A 23,303-nucleotide genomic window follows, 5' to 3' on the forward strand; every position below is an offset into this window, starting at 1 on the left:
GATTAGCAGTAATCAGAAATACTGTCACTGAACTTCTTGAACTTTCTTGAGGGCACACCAGGGTGTAACCAACCAGGAGAAACTCTATCAGGGTTTCTGCAGACGTCTACCCGCTGCAGTTTGTTGTGTCGTTCTATTTGTTCCGCTGCAAAACACCTGCTAAACATTCAAGGGTGTGTATTTGTACAGCTATTATTTAAGTTTTTTTAGCTGAAGGGCTAAGAAACATAGTTTTTCCCTCATATTCAATTCTGAAGGGCTAAGAAACAGAGTTTTTCCTTCATATTCAATTAATTTTTTTTTAAAATTAAGCATAATATATGTATTATATTTATGAACTTATTATGGTGCCGTATTGTTAGGAAATGCTGCCCTCTGCCGGAGTGTGTCCAGCTCCTTTTAGGGCAGCTAGCTTTGCTCCACTTTAACACATACTAGCACAACAGCTCTAATATCGCCACCTAACAATGAGCCGGCAAAATAATTATCGTTTTTACCCTTCGTCGTTACGGCGGCCAGCTGCTCCTGCGTACGAGCAAACACCAGGGAGGTAAACTAATGCTTAGCATTTTTTTTATCTGTGTTTGAACTGCTATTATGTATATAACGTGGATGTAACGGCAGTGCTGGTTGACTGTGTTGTTAACATGGACTGTATGCTGTTCAGAATACCACAGGAGTTCAGGGAGGCTATGAAACGACTTCCTGGGAAAGCAGCAGAGACCCCCCGAACAAGAACACCTGACTCGGCTACAAAAGACATACAGAGACCGCTGGTCCGAAAACGCACAGGTAAGAAAACACTAAGTGCATTTTAAATATTTTTTTTCATTAATAATACACTTTATTATTAACATAAGATACACTACATGGACATGCCTCTATAATAAACCATAAAATTATTATGTGTGGCTTTTATAAGTATATAGTGCTTTTTTATAGCAGGAAAACTGAAAGATTTATAAGACAGTAGTGAGACCTGCTATGATGTATGATTGTATACATTTTATTAAGTCATTTTTAAACACAATTTTAACAGTATTTGAAAAGAAATATCTTGGTGTCACGTTTAGAAATGGGTTGAATGTGTTTGTTAAATAGGACTTAATTATCACCAGGGTTTTTTCCTTCTTTTGTTCACAGTTTGACCGCTCATCTCTGAATATAATTTTATAATCTGTTCAGCTTTTATCCCTTTTTTACTGCACAGCAAAAGAGTCTGTCGATAAGTGGAAGTCGTCGTTTAAACCCGTGGGACATCAGGATGAGGATGATGATGATGAAGACCAGAGCGCGAGCAGTTCAGAAAAGTAGTAAACCGTTATTTTGTTTCAAATACTAGCAGAAGTATTTCAGTGAGGCGCTGTCATTCAGTGATGACTCTACCTTCCTGTGATTTCTCTCAGAGTGGAGCTCTACGACCCGTATGATCTGGTTTCATCTGACCCCGAAACTGAGATCCGACAGAAGAACAATCACGACTCCCCTCTATCCGTTCAGAAGCTGAATCCCCAACAATCATCTGCACGAAGAAGTCGATGGGACATACCCTCCTGTGGAACAGCGAGCGCGCCCGTCGGCAGTGGTGACCTTAGAACTAATCCCAGACCAGAGGATGGTCAAGGGTTGAGTCTGGGTCGGAGTTTGCCAGAACAACAGTCCTGCAGCTCACACACACACACGTGTCTTGACCAGCCCTTGTACGTCCCCTTAAGTGGAGAAGTAGACCGCAACGTTCACGGCCATGACAGGGTTGTTTTCTTATCTCACGGCGAACCAAACAACATGGAGGACAGGAGAAGAGACCTGGAGCACAGCAGAGAGGTATTACTGATCGGAGTGTGATGCATTTGACATTATTGGTGCTCAAACAATGACTGGTGATTCACTGCACGGACGTAGTGACAGCGAGTTGTCTTTTGTTCTCCTCTCTAGGCTACTACCAAAATATCCGCCCCCAAAGTACTCGACTACAACCATCATTCAAGACTGGTGGAAAAAGGTGATTTGTCTGTGTTTCGTTTGTGAATTACACATTGCAGGCCGACTCACGTGTGTGTGTCCAAGACACTGATAAAGGGTGTATGTATGTGTACTGTGGTCTGCAGGTCTGGATCCAGTCCCATCTGCTACAGATAATAAGAGAAATAGGAGCAAAACTGTCATACTGGACAAGTAAGCAGCAGACATGCTCACTCTAGCTCCACTGCAGCTGATATTAAAATGCTGTTTAGGAAGGTAAGGATGAATGAGAATCCTGGAGAATTCCTTTTCCGTTCTCCTCCACTGCGGGCGTTTGTTGCTGGTTGTCTCACATTTCTATTGATCTATGTAAAGTGAGCAACAACAAGCTTCTGTACAAGGTAGAAAATGTGCTCCTGGTTTTTAAAAAACCCTGACATTTGAGCCTGAGGGTTCAGGTTTATGTGGATCCTGACTGTCCAGCGTGTGAGTTGCTCGCCGATTAGTGCACGCGTGTCTGTGAATTATACAGTATTTGCTTTTCTTGGGGGAGCGATTGAAGATGACTGATTGTTGCTAAAACTTTGCAGGATACATGTAGCATGTATGAAATCGTTTCACGTTATCGTCACTCAGATCACTTCCTGCGTATCTGTGCGAGTCCTCAGTCATCCAGGGCATCTCGTCTGAAGCAGATACATCAAGGGCAACTGGGCTGGTTGGATTTCTTTCTTGCTCTTTGGGCCAGGACTCAGCTGTACACTTACATCACAAAGAGCCCTCTTGTGGATGGACATGTACATATCATATCAGGATGTTGATTCAGACTATCTGCCTTCCCCCAGAAAACTCAACTCTTTTTCAGCTAAGGACACAGACAGCCTCCAAGGGCCACACAGCCAGGTCTGCTCCTTAGGTGATAACCCCCTCCCCACACTTTAACCCTCGTGATTACAACATTCCTTCCTTCAGAATTGGGCGTGGTTGGCTTCCTTGTTTCTTTCCAAAGCCCCTGGTTTCAGGTATTCAGCCACTCCGAGGTTAAATACCAGAATTCCCCAGCAGTCAGTCAGTCAGAACTGAAGAAGCCTCTTGGATCAGTTTCTCTTGATGTAAATGCATTAGATCATTTTCTACACCTCTCATAATTGTGTTCCTTCAAGAACAGAAACAGTTCAGATGTTGCAGTTGGTGGAAAAACTGATAAATGACTCTACCTCCCTCAGGAACCCTGTGACCTGTGACCTCTGTGACGTGGAGCTGGCCACAGCGCAGGATTTAGAAGATCACCTGGAGAGTAGAGTCCACTGGGGGACGTTGGAATACATACAAGAGAACAACCACTACGACGATCTGGTCATAGCTTTCCTGCAGGTACTGAAGAACACCACACCTGGCTCAGTGAATCCTGGTGTAGCTCGGAGTAGTGAATAAGTTAAACACAAATGACTGTGTGCTGTACAACAGGAAGTCATGACGTATAAAAGCCGTCAGAGCAGTCGAGCCATAGAGGAGAGCGCTTTCCAAGGTAAGAAATTATAGAATGTTTAGAATGGCATTGTCTACAGTCTGATTGACACAACTGTTGAACCCTCAGCTCTGGAGGAAAACGATCACATGACCAGGGTGGAGGTGTTCCACTGCTCCGCGTGTCGAGTGTTTGTCTCCTCCTCTGCGTTCGCTGTGCAGGAACACATCACTTCTCGAGAACACCTCTCCAACACGCAGGTAAAAGATGCTTTTTTTTTTTTTTTAAAGCTGTCTTTTCTGAATTTTCATTTTGGTCCTCAAAGTGGTGACTGATGAATGTCTCTATTGAAAGCTGTTCCGAGTGCAGCAGAGACGCATTTGCCTCGACAGAGCAGGAACCATAATGAAAGAGCTGGCTCTTCAGTTTGAGCTCTTCAGGAAGGTATCAGTCTCTTCTAATAATATAATCCTTTTTACTCCAGGACGGTATGAATCCATACCTGATTTAAATATATATAGAATTGTAACTAAATGTAATCTAACTGAGAGGCGTCAAATACACTGAGTACTAATAACTAATATTTTTTAAGTAAAATATTCATGTATCAGAATTCTTTTCAACCTCGTGTCCATAAGTCAAACGTCAGCTCCACTAACGTCATCAGATCACTTACCGGAGTCTTCTCATTTTCAGGGAGAAAGGGCGTTTGAATAGCCAGAGTTCCTTGACGTCGTCACGCTGCTGCTGAAGTCGAACTGAAGACGATGAGCAAAGGATTCGGTTTGACTCACGGCTAGCTAAATGCTAACTTCCTGAAGTTATTTCACACCGTCGAGTCTCGGCAAGATGAGAAGACAAATCCTTACTAATGTTTTGGACATTTTACTGGTATGTCTTTTGTTCACCTTATTCATCACCCTGCACGGGGAAGGGAACACTTGCACCTGGAAACAAACTGTTGCAGTTTAGGTCCACGTGGGTCGACAGCAAAACGTCCAGGTGACTGAAGATGGAAGTATTTGACTTTTTTCATATACAGAGTTATGTTTATCTGTAAAAAAATATATATAAAAAAAAAGTCAACTTGAACCTTTGCATTTTCTTTTATTCAAAACACTTTTTTAGGTACTGTTTCGTGTGATATAGAACATTTAAAATTAAATTATTTTAAAATGGTATATTCAATCATTAAATATAGGTGTGCCGTGTGAAAGACAATGTTTGAACTGAATGTCTGTCCACGTTAGGTTTTAGAAACAATGCTGTTACTGCTACTAAAAAAAAAAAAAAAAAATTCTATGCATTTCTATTCTTGCAGTCGGTTAACATCCTTACTGGCAGGTTTTGAAATGCTGAACTCTGAGTTAACAAACACCTCAGTTACACCTTGGCCTGACAACACACCATAGGCTCTAGTTTAAACTTGCACTAGATTAAAAAAAAAAGGAAAAACAAAATGTACAAATGTAAAGAGTGACACAGGAGGAGTGGCGCTCCCATACTGTCAAGAAAAAAAACAAAAAACAAATGGACTGGAACCATGAGAAATCTGAGGTAAGGGTTGTTTTCATTTCAAAAATGAATTCCACACTACACTTCTGCATAAAACATGGAAACCGTTCATCCTCTTGGAATTGTTTTCCAAAGATTGATTGTGTAAAAACGGAAAAAAGTAACATTATCCAAAATATTTTTTTTCTAATCTATCCAAATGCCTAACGGTGTTCAACACCTCGGTTGTCCAGTTGTATTGTACCTGTGGTCTGCAGTAGAGGTTAAAAAAGGTGAAAGGACATCCAATGTACACTACACATCAAGTCTGTTGAAATCTGGACAGATCAGTGTTGGCCTCAGGAGGCAGCGTGGGTGGCTGTCAGAGAGGCCTCCTCATGTTTGAGGGCTTGAAGGTCCTTGTGGAGCGGGGGGACCTCTATCATGCTCAGCCCAGTGTGTGGGACACTCGTGTTCATGATGTGTCTCTGCAAATGTTTAATCCAATCCTCCTGGACTGACAAAGGGCCCTGAAAGACCAGGTCGCAAAACCTGTCACGAAAAAGAAACAATGAGGAACGTCTAATCAGTCTAGAACATTGTTTTCCCAAACTGAGGGAATATAAATAGATGAAAATGCGTTTTTCACGAGCCGTCAGACAACAGCTGGAGCGCTCTTCACTGGATATGCAATAACCGTTGTCTAATTGAAAGTATTAAGGCGAAAAATAATCATCAACAAGAAAGACCGACCTGCAGGTGAGACGGTACATTTCCTCTGGCGTCTGCGTTAACGGCAGTGTCTTCTTCTTTGAGCCAGGTCTTGATCGCTGCCTTCTAGCTTTACAACAGTCAAAAGCTAAAAGGGGGAGGAAGAAAAGTCATGAAATATTGTCATTATTGGAGAAGTAATTACAATCTTTATAAAATGATTTGAATCAAAACTAAACAGAGCCTAAAATCAAATGTTCTTTTTCAGTTAGTGTACTTACTAGTTCCTTCCATTAAGGCGTTCTTTTTCCTCTTTTCATATGCCCGCAAGTGATTGGACAAACTGACACCGCTGTGAAAAGTGGCGTTGCAGTGGACACACACTTTCCTGTTAAACTCGCCTTTCTCTGAAACGGAACAACAACAATACTGTGTTCAACACAGAGAAGAAAATGCAGATTTCACTTATGAACGATGGGGGGAGAAGGGATCACGTTACTCACCATTTAAAGAATTCGGCAAAGCAGAAAGTCTGGATCCTGAACAGTGTTCGCCGTTCGAAGAAACAGTGAATGAGTTTTTTGACAAGTGCAACGCCTTAACTCTGGTTTCCTCCTGACATTTCCTCTTCTTTAGAATCCCGATCAAGGCAGTCGCACCTGAAAGTGAATTTTTAACATCCAACTTTGAGTCCTCCTGCATTTCTTCAGATTCTGTTTCCTCAAAAGGAAACGTCAGGGGTTTAGCATCCATGCAGTCTTTCGCATCCATGGGTGATGGAGTGAATCGACCTGCAATGGGAAACTTTGGTGAAGTGCTGTACGGGAAATGGTCCCGTCTCCTTCCAAGAATTTGTAACGCCCGCTCCAGTTCCTTCTTGTCACGCATCAGTTCCCGGAGTAACATTAACGGAGTTTTTTTCTTTGACGTGAGGCTTCTGCCCAGCTTCTTGAGGTGGCCCCGTATGTGGTTGGACTGTCCAGTTCTGTTGTCAAACGTGTCCCCGCATAACGGACAGGAGTGTATGCTGTTCACAGTTTCAGAATCTGTCTTTACCCGTATAGCTGGACGAAGAAAGACAAAAAAAACATGTTAATTAAACGTGACATTCAAAATGTGTTATTGTTCCACAGAAAATCACATCTATTAAGTTTGAATCGAACTTAAAAATAATCAGGTTTCAAATATTACCTTTTTTCAATCTCCCCAACGTGGACGTCTTTCTTCTTCCACGCGGCTTCCGGTCCTCATAGGCCACCTGCTCAGGAGAAACTACATGACGTGCTTTGTAGCTCAGTCCAACCCTGTGAAGGTGCCCTCGGATGTGATTGGACAGTCCAACGCCTGACTCGAAGACGGCTGGGCAGTACGGACAGCTCTTGCGATCCGTTTCCAGGTCTGATGATTCGTCAAAGGAATCCTCCAGCGGTATTTGGTGGGTGTCAAATGTTTCTTGATAGATTTCACTTTCTACGGGTTCTTCTTTGATTTCGGGATCCAGCGGTTCTTGGCCCTCCGTTTTAATTTTCTCATACAGTCTTTTGGACGCCTGTAGAGCGCCCCGCATTGACATTCTTCTGCTATAGGTACACATGATGTTCTGCTTTTCTTTCTTGAGGCCGTTGTCAAAAGAGTTTTCATTGGTATGTGTGTCTGTAAACTGGAAGGTGCCTTCATCTGACATCTGGTCGTCTTCAAGTATTTTCTTTGACCTCAACAATGGATCCCCATCACACCTGTTGTGGTACGGGGTTGACATCTTTCGCTTGGACAATGATTTCTTCATGGTTGACGGCTCTGTGTTCAACCTGGACTCGCTATCTGTGTCAGCTACGCTAAAAGCCAACGTGTGGCCATTTGGGGAGAAGTCGGACTCTTCATCACGGTCGTTTTTTGAATCCCTACCAGTTGCCCTGCAGCTACTTCTTTCCCGGTTTTGGTGTGCAGCGTCTTTACAGTGTTTTCGTCGGGACAGAAGAATATTTATGGATTTGTCGAGCTTGGATTCTGTCACTTTGGACTTCAAATCTCTTTCAATCCTGCCACTTTTGAGGAGTTCTGAAAGGTCACTCGACTCACTAGAGGAATGTGCTCTATTGGTGATGCGATTTTTAACGGAGATCTTGGAGGTGAACTCTGCGTCTTCTGGAGGACTCCTACAATTGGGGACATATCCTGCCTCAGATGTTTGGGCATTTTCCTGACCAATCTGTGCAGCCAGGTATTCCCCATAGGTTTTCTGATGGCGCTGCAGGATGTGATTTATGAAAACCTTTTCGCTAAAGGTTCTGTACAAACACAGGTTACAGGAGAACGTTTCAGTGTTGTGTGGTACTTTTTTATTCTCAGGAGGAGGAGCTTTGCTATTATCTTTTTCGAAGCTTTGTTGGTGGCGACGCAGAAGATGATTCCTGAAGACGTCTTCGCTAAATGCTTTGTAGGAGCAAATGTTACAGGAGAACGCATCGGGACCTTCTTTCTGGGCCTGGACCTGAAGAGAACTGTGTTGCTTGATATCATGTCTGATAAGATCAGTCTCAATCAGAGTCACGAAGGTGCACTTGCTACATTTAATGAGGTTTTTCTTCTCTTTCTCGTGTGTTTTAGCGTGCTGTACAAACGTGTTCGGGTAGTATGTTACAAATGAGCACTGAGGGCAAAAGAGTTTCCTGGTTTTGTCGACTTTACTTCTGTCACCATATCGTGTCCTCTTCTCTTGGTTCTTGTCGTGTGTTTTTGCGTGCTGCACAAAAGCGTTGGGGCAGTTTGTCGCAAATGAGCACTGAGGGCAAAGGAGTTTTCTGGTTTTGTCCTCCTTCTTGTTGTTTGCATCTTTGAGCTCTTTAGTGACCCTCTTCTTCTCTTTGTGGACGGACATATGTTCGATAAGCAATCGACTTTGCCTGAACGACTGCCCACATTCGCGGCATGTGAAAGGCATCGGGTCGGCATGGGATTTCATGTGGCTAAGGAGATAATGCTCTTTCTTAAAACTCAGGTCACATTTTGCACAAGAGTAAAACGCCGGCTTTTCCTCTGTATGTGAATTCAGGATGATATTCCTCCTCTGTGGGGACAGCCCATGGCTATCGTGGTTTAAGTTGGAATTTCTTGTCGGGGAATTGTAAAACATGTCTTTGATAGCATTTACTGTACCGTTGGGGAACTTCGGAATTTTCTCCGTTGGTGGAAAGTTAGAGAAGCTTCTTGGCCTTCTGGAGTCTTCACCCTCAGACAGCTCCATCGATAATTTTTCTGAAGGATCTGTCATGACAACCATGTCCATCTTCCTTTTCCTTCTTCTTTGGCTGTCAGTAGCAGAAACGTCTTCTTCTCCAGACTCCATCTGCGGGCAATCCCTGTTGTTCTCCATCAGATACTCTAACAACTCTTGTTGGTGGCCCCAAGGAAGGTGACTTGCACTACTAAGGTTAGTTAATAAATTGTCGGGCGAGTCTTCGTCAAAATCCCACATTTCTGCACTTTCAATTTCCTGTACATTTTTCAGCGGGGTGATGCTTTTCTCTTCCTCTTTCTCTGTGGAAATGCTGTTGAGTTCGTTGGCTTGTGTTGCCTGATGCAAAGGTCCATTTTCCAAACCGACCGGGGAGAACATGTCAGTGTTGGACAGAACATCGAGGACGCTATTTTGTTTCGGAGAAGCCCGGCTGAAAGGGTGAGTAAAAGAGGAACCTTGAGCCATTTTTAACGGCTCTTGTAGAAGCGAAATGGCATTGATCTCAGGATCTGCATCCTTCCCATCTTCATCAGCACCTGGAAGACATGACTTTTCTGTTGCCATGGCCTGAAAAAAAAAAAAGAAGTTACAGGACAATGAAACAGGTGTAACAACTGTGCAATCCCTTAGGTTTCTATTTCCTAATAGTTTTGTGTTTTAGTAACAGCTATGTGGCCTTCTTACCCAACATGTATATTCGTACTCCATACATGTATTACTATTACTAAGGCCACGTCAGTAGAAGGTAAGCAAGCCTGCCTTTTCTGTTTACTAACACAGGTTAGTCTCGTTCTAGTTATCTTAACTTGTTACTCTATATGGACTATGCACATACGACCCCTCTGTGATAGATGGTGCTACACATTCTGGACTTTCCTGCTTGATTAGTCAGCTGACAGGAAGTAAGGAACAAACCCAACACAATGGAAATCCATACAGCTCCCAAATTTCTCCATTTCGCACGGCGTTGGAAGCAGATGCTTCTGAACGGCAAACAATAACGCACACCATGGAAGAGCTTCTGCACGACTCAAATGTTGTATAACATCGCAAAGTCAGCTGCAACGTTGATTGCTAAGGATTTGCAGTATTTCTATTTATTTTTGCAGGGCCTAAGCACATTGCAGTGTTATTACACTTCTATGCATTATCACCACTAAATGTTTTTGTATTAATTTCCCATTATTTAGACATTTGGTGCATGCAATAGCGTAACCTTTTCGTAATCTTTGTCGTAATGGTAAGTTCATAACATACTGTATCATTGGCCTAATAATCCTAATTGCATTGTGAAGTACCTAGAGATTCCAAACTAGACAGTTCTATTGCAACTTCCTGCCGACTCTAAAACAAAAGTTTTCGATAAATACAATACACATTATGACACTGGAGATTTTCATGGCAAACACTTCCCAAATAGCTACTGGCAGTACACATCTACTCCGTCATCTGAACTGTGGAAACTTGGCTACATACAATTCTTGTCAGGAAAATGTGTTTGCATGTTATAATCAAATTAACAACATTTTTTGTATATTTTGACACAATTTAGCCATTTTGGCAAGTAAATTCAAGGGCTCTAACTCTACTGCTGAATGTTTTTGTGTTATATGTGCTTTTGTAACTGCTTTACTACACTTGTCAACCAACAGCTGGTGGTCTTCGGTGTGCCAATAATCTATTTGCTGTCTTAGTCAAAAGGACCATGAAACAAAGATGGCTAAAATGCATTCCATTTCCTGTTGTTATTATTTACTACAGTCAACGAAAAGCCACAAGGTCGGTGGATTGAGAAGCGAGGAATTTGAAGGGCAGTAAAAGTGTCAAATGGGGAGATCGCTGTGAAAATGGTGTTCGTATCATCTACACAGCTGCACCGAAAATGTACGTAAGGATGGACCTCGTAAATGGCTTTTGATGAGCGGCTGTGAATTTTGAACACAGCTAAAAACTTTGAGCACAGTTGTTCAGTTTTATGCCATCCGACTTAAGTCGGCGGTTGTTTCCAATGATACATACACGAGCAAATCGAATTATTTGTGTCCGACCTGCATGCTAGACGTTGCACTTCTTTACCGTTTTTATCACGCTGGTTTGTTGGATGCTGCTTGCAAGAGCTGCTGCACACCATTCCATTGAGGCTGTTCCATACCAAATCTATTCCTCGGGCTAAACTAAAGCAAATTTAAATCGTTAAACCACACTTTCTTATCGGGTGCAATTTCTATGACGTAAGTCAGTCCCACCTTACCTCTGAGCAGTATGGATGCAGGCAGGGAACGATGTATAGCCAGCATTGAATAATTTCTTACTTTCGTCTTCCATCTATTTCACGGTCGCCATTTTCCGTGGTGGTCTATGTGGGGCAGATTATTTTTACATAAGGGTAAACCAAAAAGTCAACTATCATTCGCCAATGGTATGAAAGCAAATATTTAATCAGATAAATGGGACAATGTGTATATTGTTAATAGATTGTGACAGTTCAACAGTAGGTAAAGTTATCACACCGTATATTTTTTCCACGTAATGTCACGAGTCGGCGCAATTCCCCCCCCTCAAGGTTTGCAGTGGTTTCTCCCAGATAGGAGCCATACAAAACCTGAGTTAATGTCAATTTCTTTTGGTAGTAGGGGTTTTTGTAGGGTTATATGACGGTATATCAATGTTGTTTTTATTAAAGAGCGAAATACTAGGTAATATCAGATTTGTTGTTTTTGGCTTGACTCTGTGTTAGTTAAATTATTTACAGCTGACAATTGTTCGCCAGTACAGGAGAGATGTTCCCAGTATCCCCCAGTGGTGGTCTCCTCAAAGGTCTTTGTTGCCCTTGCAGCTTGAGATTAGCTAGTTGACTAATTCAGTTAAGTATTAAAAGAGAAACATTCACTTTTGTGTTTCAACACATTTTTCAATAAGTAAGAAAGAAATTATCCCTTTTCACCGTTTTTAATAGCTGCTAAATAATATCAACAAAAATGAGTGGAAATAGAATATTACCATCTATGAACGTGTCCATTAAAAGTCAGCCTTGGTGCTTGTTTGTGTTGATATATTTAAGTATTTAGTAAAAGGTGGTTAGAAATTAAATAAGGAATTGAATGGTATGAGTTATGAACCATTTATACAAGTATTCTTACATTCTTGCTAAACATGCTAATCTATTCCAAGCTATTAGCTACAAACTTAGCATTGTAAAAGGCACAAGAACATTTTTTCTTTTCAAAACATTCAGACATTCAGATTTTGCAAAGATCAGCTAATGCAAAAGGATAAAAGTTGTGTATGTATCATTTTGTTGATATTTAGTATTATAACATTTTTTTCTTTTAATTTATGGCTTTTAAATCACGCAAAAATAATCCTAAATGTCCTAAATGCATGACACTACCACAGCCATGTTTTAAAGAGGAATTATTGTTCATTTGGTAAGGTGCAGTGTTGCTACCCCCTGGCCCCTCTAAAGCCACATCAATCACCTTGTTTCACTGATGCCTTACATGATCTGATGGCGGACTCCAGTAACTATTCCTTGTTCCTTGACAATCTGTTTTTTGAGAAACCTGTTGTCCACAAAGTGTGAGTTAAACATCCCGATGTCCTTAATTTCATTTGGTCTTCACAGCCGTTTATTATCCTTATTATTATTATACTTTCTTCTATGTATTTGGCAGGAAGCCCCTCCAAAAGGAGATAGGCCTATGGCACCTAGACGTGGCTCCATCCCTGACTCCGGAGAGTCAGTGTATACAGGAAGAGGCTGAATCACTCTCCACCCTCAACAGTATGTTGTTCTATTGACAACTTTTTAAAAAATAATTTTCCCAGTTACCCAGCTCAGTTTGTAGTCCATTGAAGCCGTTTTAAATTTAACTGACCCATTAACAATTTTTAGATTCCAGGGGTTTCAATCTCTCTGGTTCCTTCAGGTTTACTGTACTTCCACCCACAGCTTCAGAATCATCAAACCCATTTTTACATACACAAATGTACATACATCCATTTCAGGTCTGATCTTCAACAAAAAACGTCATTGTCTCCAAAGACATTCTGTCCAGCCAGTCTGCCTTGCACAAATGCCCTCAGCAACAGGAAGTCTGGCCTCCACTGAAATACCCTTTTCCAGCATAGCAAATGTCTGTCCCAAACAACTCAAACACACACTTCCTGACTACTCTCTATTTGTCAGTTACTGTTACACAAAGGCACCCAAAGCTGACAAAACACTCCCCTTTATCAGGTATAAATTACTGTTTTATTCCTTGATTAGACAGAGAGTAATTGTCCCAAGCATTAACGCTGGTACCGCTCCCTGGACACGAAGTGTTGCTGAATGCTGTAGTTCTCCTGTTGGTTTCTGCAGACCTGTGGATCATTTTTGTATTGTCAATTGATTTTGCAAATAAACATCTCTTTCAGTAGCTGCCTCTTAATTCATAACCTGCCCATTCAGTTCAGTTATTTAGTTTACAACACGTTTGTGCTGTTATTGTACCACTTTGTCTTAATATTATATTACTGTTATGATTATGATTCCGTAAATATAGAGCTCATAATTTGCTCCCCTAAGGAAGTCCTTAATGAGGCAGAAAGACGCTGCTGCTAGTTGTGCTATATTTTATTCTTCACTAGGCCCAAAATGTGATGTAATACGTAGGCTTTCTGGATCATTGTTTACTGTATTTCTGTTCTTGTTTTTATTGTTGTATTTTAAGTTTAATTGCAAGTTTTTTCTAATCATTTGTGATGTGACTGTCAGATGATCTTTTTGTAAATATCCAAATTAAAGATGAACTAACTCTGAACCTTAATGTTCTTTTTGACTTACAGGTCACTCACAGTCGTCGCGTTCATTAAAAGTTTTTGCTGGTCTTGAAGACGAGACTTTTTTTAACAACGAGAATTTTGGAGAGATTCCGGAGACCCGTGGTGGCGCCAGCAGCAGCAAAAGCAGCAACACATGTGATGCCCTGTGGGAAGTCGAAGGATACAGGGGTTATTACAGTGGGAGTGACAGAGGAAGAGATGAATTCCTGCAGAACACCAGTCATGTGGAGGACAGCAGGAGGCATTTGGCTCTGGACGGCTTTAAAGACCCTCCTCTACGGAGAAGGTATCTCAACACCCAATCATATTCATTCCTGTAGTTGTGAATTTATAAGCTGTTATACCTGAAACCCTAAAACCTTGATGGAAAGGAGAGATATTAATGGGGTAGATGGTTGGGATTGGAGACCAGAATTTATTTGTCTTACACAAGTGAGTTAAAAAAAATTCCATTTAACTGGAAAAAAAATTCCATTTAACTGGAATTGGTGTCATAACTGTTTAAAGGAAACCCCAGATTAAATCATTTGTTACAATTCAAACCCAAAAAAGTGTCTCTATCTACCATGTTTGCCTTACCGTCAGAGGAAAGTGTGGCTATTCAAACAGTTGTTCAAACTTCATATCTTCTTTTCCTCTCCCCACAAAAGCTTGTTCAAGGTTCAGAAGTTGAAGACTGGAGGTGACTCACACATCTCAAATAGCAGCAGCAGCAGCAGCGGCAGCAGCAGCAGCAATCTGACAGCATCCAGACCTCAAACTTTTCTCACTCCGGTTACCATGGCGACAACTCTTCCCTCTCAACAGCTGCCCAGGGTGACAGTTTGCAAAGCAGATCTTCCTCCCCTCCCACGAAGGCCCCCTCTGCCGCCTCCGCTTCTGGGCTCATCTGCGGCATGTGGTCGACCCACGGAGGAGACAGCAGACTCAGAGATGCTGGACAAGGTCACAAAGAGAGCTTTTGTTCCGCCCATGACGCCTCAGCCACTCTGCATACAAGGTGCTGCGCTGCACTGACAGAGACACAGACACACATGCTGTGACATTCTACCACTGTGTTACCAAACACTTACCATATACTGTAGCTTATATAAAGTGTTACAGCTAATGAGGTTTTCTGAGCCATCTGTGGCAGTCGCTGCCTGGCTGTGTTTAATTGTGAAGAGGTAAAATGAGGTGAGGTCTCCTCATCGACCCCTCCAGTGTAATGAAGCAGGACGGGCACTAGGTGGTGTATCGAAGTAGTGGGCCATATTAATAAATTACTTTTAATACTGATTTTTAGAACAAATACCAACTTCTGAGCTTGAATAAAATCAACTGTTTCATATAAATGAATTAAAGTTGGATTACGTTTCAATTCTGCACCGTTTAGGATCATCTGGAGCTGAAGTTTTGCGTCCTGTTTCTGAAATACGTATCCTTTTGTTTCCTAAAAGAATTGAGACATTACATTTGGTACAGAATTCTTGGATTTCTCTTAACTGTGACATCACAGCGTCCAAGTTCAGATCTGTCTTCAAGGACTTCCCGTTTTTCAATTACGTTCAATCCAAAGCCCTTGATGATGTAAGAAAACATAACTCACATAACAGCTCTTATTGTGTTATAAAAATCTGTTATACTCTGAGTGGAGATTTTAATATTCTATTTGTTTACAGATTCTTTACACAGATAAAAACTTTGTGGCGTGTGCTCCCACTGGTTCTGGTAAAACTGTGTTGTTTGAACTGGCCATCATTCGTCTTCTAATGGAGACATCGGAACCTTGGAGAGATGTGAAGGCCGTGTACAGTAAGCAAACATTTGGTTTGAATGGGATTTGATATAAGTTTTAAAATTGGAATTAAAAATTCATTGTAATGGGAAGAAAAATTAGGAATGTATATTTTTTATTATATCACACACAAAGCATTGCATTGAATTGTTACACTTTCAGTCACTTCCAAGTTTGTAGAAGTGAAGTATAGTGCCTATAATATAGTATTATATAGTACTAAAATATCATATAAATACAGTACTATATGCATCTATATGTCATCTGACATGCATTTCTCTACTGTTTTGATCTTTCTGGCTCTTTCCAGTTGCACCCATCAAAGCACTGTGCAGCCAGTGCTTTGAGAACTGGCAGAAGAAATTTGGTCCTGTGGGCCTGAGCTGTAAAGAGCTGACGGGGGACACGGAGATTGATGACTTCTTTGAAATTCAGGACTCCCACATCATCTTGACCACGCCTGTGCGTCACGTAATTCTGAATCTGAACCAAACCAATGCATGAACATTTAAAGAAGTGAAATAATTTAAACAATTGGAATAGAATTTATGGATTTCTCCTTCAGGAAAAGTGGGATAGCCTGACACGGAAGTGGAAGGACAACTGTCTGCTGCAGCTGGTCAGGCTCTTTCTCATAGATGAGGTCTGTGATTATTTTTTTTCCTTTTTTTTTTCGTCGTCACTGGTTACTAAGCATCATGTAGCATGGTTGCTAAAATCCCTGTTTAAATTACAATACAACCAAATCATTGCCATTCTTCCTACTCAAGGGCCATACCTTCATGTGATTTAATTATTTCATTTGAGGAAATTCTTGCATGCTCTAGCTTTAATGCTAACGTTCAGTTTTACTTTTTTCAGGTGCATGTGGTCAAAGACACGACTCGCGGGGCCACGTTGGAGGTGGTGGTGAGCAGGATGAAAGCAGTTCAAACCTACAGGAACCTGCTGAATCCAGAAACAGGCCTTTCTATGAGATTTGTGGCTGTGTCAGCCACCATACCAAACATCTCTGATGTAAGTGGCAAAAATCGATTAGGGCAACACCACTTTTATTTGTATTTGAGTTCAACTGAGCCAGTAGTAATTCAGTTGGTGTGATGTTTCTTTATAATCAGATAGCAGACTGGCTGTCTAATGAGAGCGGCCCTGCCACGTATCTGGAAATGGATGAGAGCCACCGTCCCGTGAAGCTGAGGAAAGTGGTGCTGGGATTCCCCTGCGGCCAGAACCAAACAGAGTTTAAATTTGATCTGTCCCTCAACTACAGGATGGCCAATGTCATACAGACATACTCTGACCAAAAGCCAGCCTTAGTGGTGGGGGTAGAAATTTAACATTTATAAATTTCAATTTCTTCTTTGTCTAATTTTATTTTTATTTTTTTTCTGTAGTTTTGTTCAACAAGGAAAGGAGCCCAGCAGTCGGCTGGAGTGCTGGCGAAAGACGCTCGATTCGTCATGAGCATTGAACACAAGCAAAGGTTCGTGTGTGCCCTGTGTTTTGCATAAAATGAGCTGAAATCCAGACCTTCTTCACTTATTGATTATCTGCAATATGGTTTAGATTGATACAGTATGGAAACTCTCTTCAGGATATAAAACTGAGAGGTGAGTCTTCAGGAAACTAAGCTACACAACAAGCAACCATTAACTGACTGAGGTGAGTCTTCAGGAAACTAAGCTACTACTAAACATTAACTGAACTTAATAGACACTTAATAAACACCATTATGTATGTGACACAGACTTGGTGATGTTAGGAGTCGGGTACCACCATGCAGGAGTTTCCTTGTCTGACAGGAAGGTCATCGAAGAGGCCTTTACTCGAGGAGAGCTTCCTGTCCTTTGTGAGTCTTTTAATGTAAATTGTTGTAAAACTGCACCATCGCACCACACGGTGCTGTGTTTTATTTAGTTTGTAACACTGTAGACGGAAGCAGGAAGTTCTAGGGTCAGATGCCAGCCATCGATCGCTACAGTATTGTCAGCGAGATGCACTGTAAAACATCCATGTTGCTACATGCAATTATGTAAATTGCAACTTTAGCAAAAAGACCAGACAGATAACATGCTAGGTTTGTCAATAAAGCAGCATCTTCATTAACATCCTGCTCAATTAGCATGTCCTTCAAATTCAGTGCAGTTTTAGTTTTGCACATGCATACAAGGTTTTTGTTTTTGTTTTCGGGGTCCTAGTTACTACCAGGACTCTGGCCATGGGGGTGAACCTGCCAGCTCATCTGGTGGTAATTAAGTCCACCACACAGTATGTGTCAGGCTCCTGTGAGGAGTACAGCGAGGCAGATCTGCTGCAGATGATTGGCCGGGCAGGAAGACCACAGGTAACAGTGGAGGATGTTGATATAGTTTTATATATATATATATATACACACACACACACACCATGTTGCTACATTTAAATATTTCCCTCCTTCCTCCAGTTTGACACTTCAGCAACCGCAGTGATCTTGACAAAGGCACAAACCAGAGACAAGTATGCAAAACTTATGAATGGAGCGGAAATTATTGAGAGCAGGTACAGTAAATAACTGCCCAGAGTTTCACTGTGTGATTATTGAGAGCAGGTACAGTAAATAACCGCCCAGAGTTTCACTGTCATGTGCATGCAGAACAAGTCACAGTGCTATTTTTTTTTTTTTAAACCCGCAGCTTACACTGTCACCTAGTAGAGCACCTGAATGCTGAGATTGTTCTCCAGACAGTCAGTGATGTCAACATGGCTCTGGACTGGATACGTTCCACCTTCCTCTACATCAGAGCCCTCAAGAACCCGGCACATTATGGTTAGAGTTTAAAGGATGGTTAGAATTGAATTATATAGATCACTGCTGTGTTTGTTACTGTATGGATTCATGTGCTTCCAGGCTTCTCCACCGACTTAGACAGACATGGAATTGAAGCAAAACTACAAGGTGTGCCAGCTTTAAAATTCACAGAAGTAACATGTGACTAGGACTATCATATGATTGGTTAAAACAGATCAGCTCAGTATTATCTGCATAACAGTGACACATTTTTTAAATTCCTTCCTTAGAACTTTGCCTGAGGAACCTGAACTCTTTGTCCTCCATTGATCTGATCCACATGGATGAAGTCATCAACATTAAACCAACAGGTAGACAAGGGTTTCAATTGTTTCCTACGTAACAATACAGATACTATTCTGGTGAGTTGTTCATCTTTGCTCCACACAGATGCTGGCAAGTTGATGGCCAGGTTCTGTGTTGCTTTTGACACCATGAAACAGTTCTACCAAGTGACCGGCACTGAGAACCTCTCTGATTTGGTAAACAAGTAGAACTCAAACTGCGTTCTTTGTAATATTCCAAACCAACTCAAATAAAGTTTTACACAGCACAGACATGACATAATGATGTCTTGTTAAATATAGATTGGGCTCCTGTCCAAGAGCAGGGAGTTCAGCGACATCCAGCTGAGAGTGAATGAAAAGAAGACACTGAACACTTTGAACAGGGATAAGAACAGGACCACCATCAGGTCAGTGCCACAGTTGGTCATCATAATAACATAAAAGACTTACTGAGAGTTGGTCATCATAATAACATAAAAGACACACTGAACAATTACTTATAATAATAATAATAATAATTTTATGTTCGTTTCAAGATTCCCTCTTGAAGGAAAGATCAAAACTGCTGAGATGTCCCTCTTGAAGGAAAGATCAAAACTGCAGAGATGAAAGTAAACTGGTGGGTTTATTAATTCCCTATTAAAATTATTTTTTTATTATCATTCAAGTGTCTGCTGTATTCTAATCACACCTTCATTTCTCCTTCTTTAGTTTGATACAGGCTCAGCTGAGTTCCATCTCCATTCAAGAGTTTGGACTCACACAAGAAACAGTCAAGATTTTCAGGAACGGCTTGCGCATCAGTAAATGTAAGCTGGATCTCTCTGGAATGATAAGTGATAACACCGTATTGGATTGGTTACTTTACTGTCACTTTTAATACTCAACAGGTTTGGCAGAGTTATTGAGTCAAAAATCCACGACTGGTTTTTCTGCTTTGCTAAACTCCCTGATCCTGGCAAAGTGTTTCAGAGCAAAGCTTTGGGAGAACTCGCCCTACGTTTCCAAACAGCTGGAGAAGATCGGTGGGTTCAAGACTACATACAGTTTTTACACAATGTCTTCTTAAATGAAAGCAATGATAATAAAAAAATTATAATATTCTGTGTTTAAGGTCAGACTTTGTCGACAGCCATGGTGAATGCTGGACTCACTACTTTCAGCAAAATAGAACAAATTCATGCCAGAGAACTGGAGCTGGTCAGTTTAATGTAGTCTCAGAGAACTGGAGCTGGTCAGTTTAATGACTTACCACTTACCGTGATTAAATTATTTTAAAAAAAAGGGTTTACCTTTACCTAACATTACAACTTTTTTAAACTATAGATCGTCAACAGGCATCCGCCATTTGGCAACCAAATAAAAGACTCTGTCATTCATCTCCCTATGTATGAAGTTACACTGGAACAGGTAGTGCTTTTATTTACACTTATATTTATGTAGTACTTTCCACTAGGTGGTTCAGTTGAGACTTCATCTCTTTGTTTCACTGCATATGATACATTTTTTGTATTTGGTAGCTTCCACGGTACAGCTGTGCTACGGCCGAGATTGTGGTGAAGGTGAACCTCAAAAATCAAGCCCAGCTGCTCTCCAAGAGAACGGCCCCAGACCATCACTATGTCTCACTGATCCTGGGAGACACTGACAACAAAGTTGTTTTCCTACAGAAAGTCCCGTAGGAAAAAAATATTTAATCTTCCTTTTTTCACTATATATATATATAAATATATGTCACGCAGTTGTTCATTATTCCTGTGTTTCAGGGACATGGTTTTGTTGAAGTGTGGAACATGGTCCAAAAAGATAGAAGTGGTGAAGGCTTCAAAAGGAGAGGAAATCAGTGTCAATCTCATCAGCTCAGAATATGGTAGGATAGAAAACCCTCCTTATTATGAATCCTTTATCAGTCGATACACACCACCAACACATCCTGCCAATTCCTGTCTTACAGTGGGCTTGGACATCCATCAGAAGTTCAATGTCTACTATTCTGGAGCCAGAAGGTTTGGTGCTGATAATCCCAATAGTATAGCACATGATCCTCCTGCACCGAGTCCACCATCCAGACGTCAGGCTTTGTCCCAGCAGGAAATTACAACATTTGTGAACAAACAAGGCACAAATACTGCAGGTTCGTTATTTAAAAGTTACATCATTTAAACTGTAATTTGATGCTGGACATAATTAAATAGTAAAATGCATATGTGTTTTTGTAGCCGGACCAAACAAACGAGAGTGTAACCACTTCTGCAAGAACAAGGAGCTCTGTGGCCATGACTGCTGTGAGACAATAATCCCACACTTGATTAATAAATCCCTGCATAATAGGCGTTTTGCATAACTTACTGTTTGAGGAAATAATGATTTGTATTCATGTCTATCCATATGTTACATTCCATTACAAGGTAAGGTTGGAGTATCTGTGGCAAAGAAGAGGTCAACGGGTCAAGAATCCGGTTTCTCCTCCTATTTGAATGATCTGCGGACCAGGTGTGACACACTGGCACAGACTCCTGTCAAGCGACTCAGGGTAAGGATGTTAAAAAACTAGACAAAAAAAAGGACTGTACATGATACTAGTATAGTAGATACTAGTACATAAAGATACATTTGCTCATAATTTCAGACGAACCAAAATCTATTTTCTAATATCAATAGACTCACAATGTTTTTACATAATGTTATTTCCTTAGATGAAAATGGATGAAACGTCTGTCAACATACAAGAGTTTGCTTACCAGCCTCAGCCAAAGCTTCCTTCTGTTTACAGGTATTTTCAGAACTACAGAGTTTACTTCCTCAGTGGCTTTATAAACTGCTGGAAAACACATGCTAGTTTTAGAGCTTTAAGCTAGTAAAACTGTCAGCTGACAAGTTGTCTGTGATCAATAGGTATGGACGAGCTCACAGTGAACCATTAGTGAGACAGAACGCTGAGATTGTAGATCTGACAGGAGAAGACTGCTTCGGTCCCACGGAAAGAGTCCATTTGGACAATGCTGACAGTGGTAGGTCATGTTAAGAAGATACTGTAACGCTGAAATAATCATATGTAGAGTGATAGGTCAACAATAGCCTTTGTCTGTATTGTGTGTAAACAGTGTATTTCCTCTTTCTGTCATATCATTTTCCCTTTATATAGATTATTATGAAAATGATGGGGACATGTACATGGTGGAAGAGACCTCACAGACCCCTGCCACACATCATTCTCACCATCAAAGTAACGTCAAACCAGTCACACACTGTCTGGACTGTCTGATTACAGGTTGTAGATTGTAGATGTTTTTTGATATTTGTATCCTCTGTCTTCAGGTTCCTTTGTGTGGCAGAAACAAGACACAAGTGGTTGGAGTCAAGGCCTTGAGCAGAGTACAAACCAGATCAATACTTCCAGCTCTGGTTACTCCCAGAGAGTCATTCCTGTAACCAGTCAAGTCACTCACGGAGCCACCGCTTCATCCTTCCAAATACCACCAGTCAGCTTTGACCTGGGAAATGAATGGGACGACTGGAGTGATTTCGATGATGAGAAGTTGGTGCGTGCAGCTCAGACATCGTACGAACCAGACCCTCAAATCCGAAAGAAGCATGAGAACAAGACACCAGGTGAAGCATGAGATTATTTCTGGAGCTGATGAAATAATATTGGTATTTGTTTAGCCTAAAATGGCACATTTTGTCATCTTTCAACCAACAAATGACCTGCAATAAATTAGGGCACACAGTTAAAAGGCTTTACATATTACTTCTTGTTGTTATGGCATAGATTTGACATGTGCACTCTTATTAAATGTGTTTTCTCTACTACAATATCAGCAGCTGCCATCGTCACTTCCTCCTTAGCCCAACCCAACTTGAACACTACCAGGACACCACTGAGGTAAGGAGGAAAGCTAGACCTATATCACATTCAGTGTTTTTGATATTAATTTAAAGAAAATTAATTTATTTTTCAGAACAATTTCGTCCATGGTCACAGTCAGGCCAGAGAATAAACACACACTTGACTGTAATAATAAGGTAAGTGAGCATGTTTTTACAAAGATTTCATGGCAAAAAATTGTAAGTGCATTGTGGTGGATGAACAGTGTTATTTCTTCCCTTTCTGCTTGTGCAGAGATTGAGCATCATCCATAAACAGACATTAAATACATTAGAAACTTGCCTTAAACAGACGCCTGAGCCTCAGGCAGCCATGGGGTTTGATTTCTTTTCAACACTAAGTGTCGGAGCAAACACCGGCTCACATGTCAGCCAAAGGTATAAACGTATTGCTTCATTAAAAGGATTTCCTTTTTGTCTAATGAAAATGTTTTTGGGATAAACATTAAAAAACGTTATTGATGTTTTCCATTTTTATTGAGGTAAACCTCAATAAAAACATGCTTTCTTTCTCTGACAAATCTTTTCTTTTTTAGTGTCAACAACAAAGAGGAGGAGACTTTGTTTGGAATTTTTGATGGCATATTATAAACGTGATTGTCGTTAACTGATGTGAGGTCATTATATTCATATGTTTTTGTTCATATTCATTGAATGTGTGGTTGAAGTGTTTACCAGTTAGTAAAATATGATTATACCTACACAAAAAACAATTTGCTGTTAAATTAACATGTTCCCTTTGTAACACGTTTGCATTCCTTTATTTATTAAAGGGTGTTCAGTCAGTCACAGAGTACTGTCAATGATTTATTCAATATTAATAA

The 23,303-nt window shown here is 40.9% G+C and overlaps 3 protein-coding genes across 10 annotated transcripts; 2 read left to right on the forward strand and 1 right to left on the reverse strand.

The window, feature by feature from the left end:
- The first annotated feature begins 306 nt into the window (after positions 1 to 306).
- On the forward strand, positions 307 to 4,867 carry LOC103396101 (A-kinase anchor protein 8-like). Of its 6 annotated transcripts, XM_025052640.1 has the most exons (12): positions 315 to 550; positions 668 to 792; positions 1,211 to 1,310; positions 1,407 to 1,824; positions 1,936 to 2,002; positions 2,109 to 2,175; positions 2,599 to 2,865; positions 3,189 to 3,336; positions 3,430 to 3,490; positions 3,560 to 3,690; positions 3,785 to 3,874; positions 4,127 to 4,867. In XM_025052640.1, exons 1-12 carry the CDS (start codon positions 468 to 470, stop codon positions 4,145 to 4,147), a joined length of 1,578 nt encoding a protein of 525 aa, XP_024908408.1. In that variant the 5' UTR covers positions 315 to 467; the 3' UTR covers positions 4,148 to 4,867. The 6 variants fall into 6 exon arrangements, 5 of the variants coding, with proteins under 5 accessions (XP_024908409.1, XP_024908411.1, XP_024908410.1 ...); XM_025052641.1 differs by lacking the exon at positions 4,127 to 4,867 and having other exon boundaries at positions 307 to 550; positions 3,756 to 3,874; XM_008334061.3 differs by lacking the exon at positions 2,599 to 2,865 and having other exon boundaries at positions 317 to 550.
- On the reverse strand, positions 4,521 to 11,246 carry znf644a (zinc finger protein 644a). 3 transcript variants are annotated; one of them, XM_025052628.1, is made up of 7 exons: positions 11,125 to 11,226; positions 10,950 to 11,042; positions 6,827 to 9,440; positions 6,139 to 6,699; positions 5,917 to 6,042; positions 5,678 to 5,783; positions 4,521 to 5,476 (listed from the first exon to the last, which is right to left on the reverse strand). In XM_025052628.1, the coding sequence occupies exons 2-7, from the start codon at positions 11,007 to 11,009 to the stop codon at positions 5,284 to 5,286; spliced, it is 3,660 nt and encodes a 1,219-aa protein (XP_024908396.1). In that variant the 5' UTR covers positions 11,010 to 11,042; positions 11,125 to 11,226; the 3' UTR covers positions 4,521 to 5,283. The 3 variants fall into 3 exon arrangements, with proteins under 3 accessions (XP_024908396.1, XP_024908395.1, XP_008332279.1); XM_025052627.1 differs by having other exon boundaries at positions 10,950 to 11,047; positions 11,125 to 11,220; XM_008334057.3 differs by lacking the exon at positions 10,950 to 11,042 and having other exon boundaries at positions 11,125 to 11,246.
- Positions 11,247 to 11,479: 233 nt separating this feature from the next.
- hfm1 (helicase for meiosis 1) lies at positions 11,480 to 23,009 on the forward strand. The gene is made up of 39 exons (XM_025052649.1): positions 11,480 to 11,736; positions 12,307 to 12,452; positions 12,548 to 12,657; positions 13,704 to 13,986; positions 14,351 to 14,700; positions 15,076 to 15,117; positions 15,199 to 15,269; positions 15,362 to 15,494; positions 15,788 to 15,939; positions 16,043 to 16,120; positions 16,339 to 16,494; positions 16,596 to 16,796; positions 16,872 to 16,960; positions 17,044 to 17,087; positions 17,225 to 17,326; positions 17,676 to 17,821; positions 17,921 to 18,015; positions 18,150 to 18,283; positions 18,365 to 18,412; positions 18,535 to 18,615; positions 18,695 to 18,786; positions 18,892 to 19,000; positions 19,165 to 19,210; positions 19,303 to 19,400; positions 19,482 to 19,616; positions 19,706 to 19,791; positions 19,918 to 20,001; positions 20,112 to 20,269; positions 20,358 to 20,461; positions 20,546 to 20,725; positions 20,811 to 20,876; positions 21,000 to 21,124; positions 21,288 to 21,364; positions 21,487 to 21,602; positions 21,737 to 21,817; positions 21,910 to 22,203; positions 22,414 to 22,477; positions 22,554 to 22,617; positions 22,715 to 23,009. Exons 2-39 carry the CDS (start codon positions 12,382 to 12,384, stop codon positions 22,919 to 22,921), a joined length of 4,572 nt encoding a protein of 1,523 aa, XP_024908417.1. The 5' UTR covers positions 11,480 to 11,736; positions 12,307 to 12,381; the 3' UTR covers positions 22,922 to 23,009.
- The last annotated feature ends 294 nt before the right edge of the window (positions 23,010 to 23,303 follow it).

The sequence above is a fragment of the Cynoglossus semilaevis genome, chromosome 20 (genome assembly GCF_000523025.1).
Source record: "Cynoglossus semilaevis isolate Cse_v1.0 chromosome 20, Cse_v1.0, whole genome shotgun sequence".
In the NCBI taxonomy this organism is placed as follows: Eukaryota; Metazoa; Chordata; class Actinopteri; order Pleuronectiformes; family Cynoglossidae; genus Cynoglossus; species Cynoglossus semilaevis.

Coding starts and splice junctions, on each gene's coding strand:
- hfm1 (XM_025052649.1), top strand. CDS start 12,382: ATGGCGGACTCCAGTAACTATTCCTTGTTCCTTGACAATCTGTTTTTT. Junction 21,125..21,287: donor CTCCTGTCAAGCGACTCAGG/GTAAGGATGTTA, acceptor TTATTTCCTTAG/ATGAAAATGGATGAAACGTC. Junction 22,478..22,553: donor ACTACCAGGACACCACTGAG/GTAAGGAGGAAA, acceptor TTTATTTTTCAG/AACAATTTCGTCCATGGTCA.
- znf644a (XM_025052628.1), bottom strand. CDS start 11,009: ATGGAATGGTGTGCAGCAGCTCTTGCAAGCAGCATCCAACAAACCAGC. Junction 9,441..10,949: donor AAACCAGCGTGATAAAAACG/GTAAAGAAGTGC, acceptor TTTTTTTTTCAG/GCCATGGCAACAGAAAAGTC. Junction 6,700..6,826: donor GTTGGGGAGATTGAAAAAAG/GTAATATTTGAA, acceptor TTCTTCGTCCAG/CTATACGGGTAAAGACAGAT.
- LOC103396101 (XM_025052640.1), top strand. CDS start 468: ATGAGCCGGCAAAATAATTATCGTTTTTACCCTTCGTCGTTACGGCGG. Junction 1,311..1,406: donor AGCGCGAGCAGTTCAGAAAA/GTAGTAAACCGT, acceptor GATTTCTCTCAG/AGTGGAGCTCTACGACCCGT. Junction 1,825..1,935: donor ACCTGGAGCACAGCAGAGAG/GTATTACTGATC, acceptor TCTCCTCTCTAG/GCTACTACCAAAATATCCGC.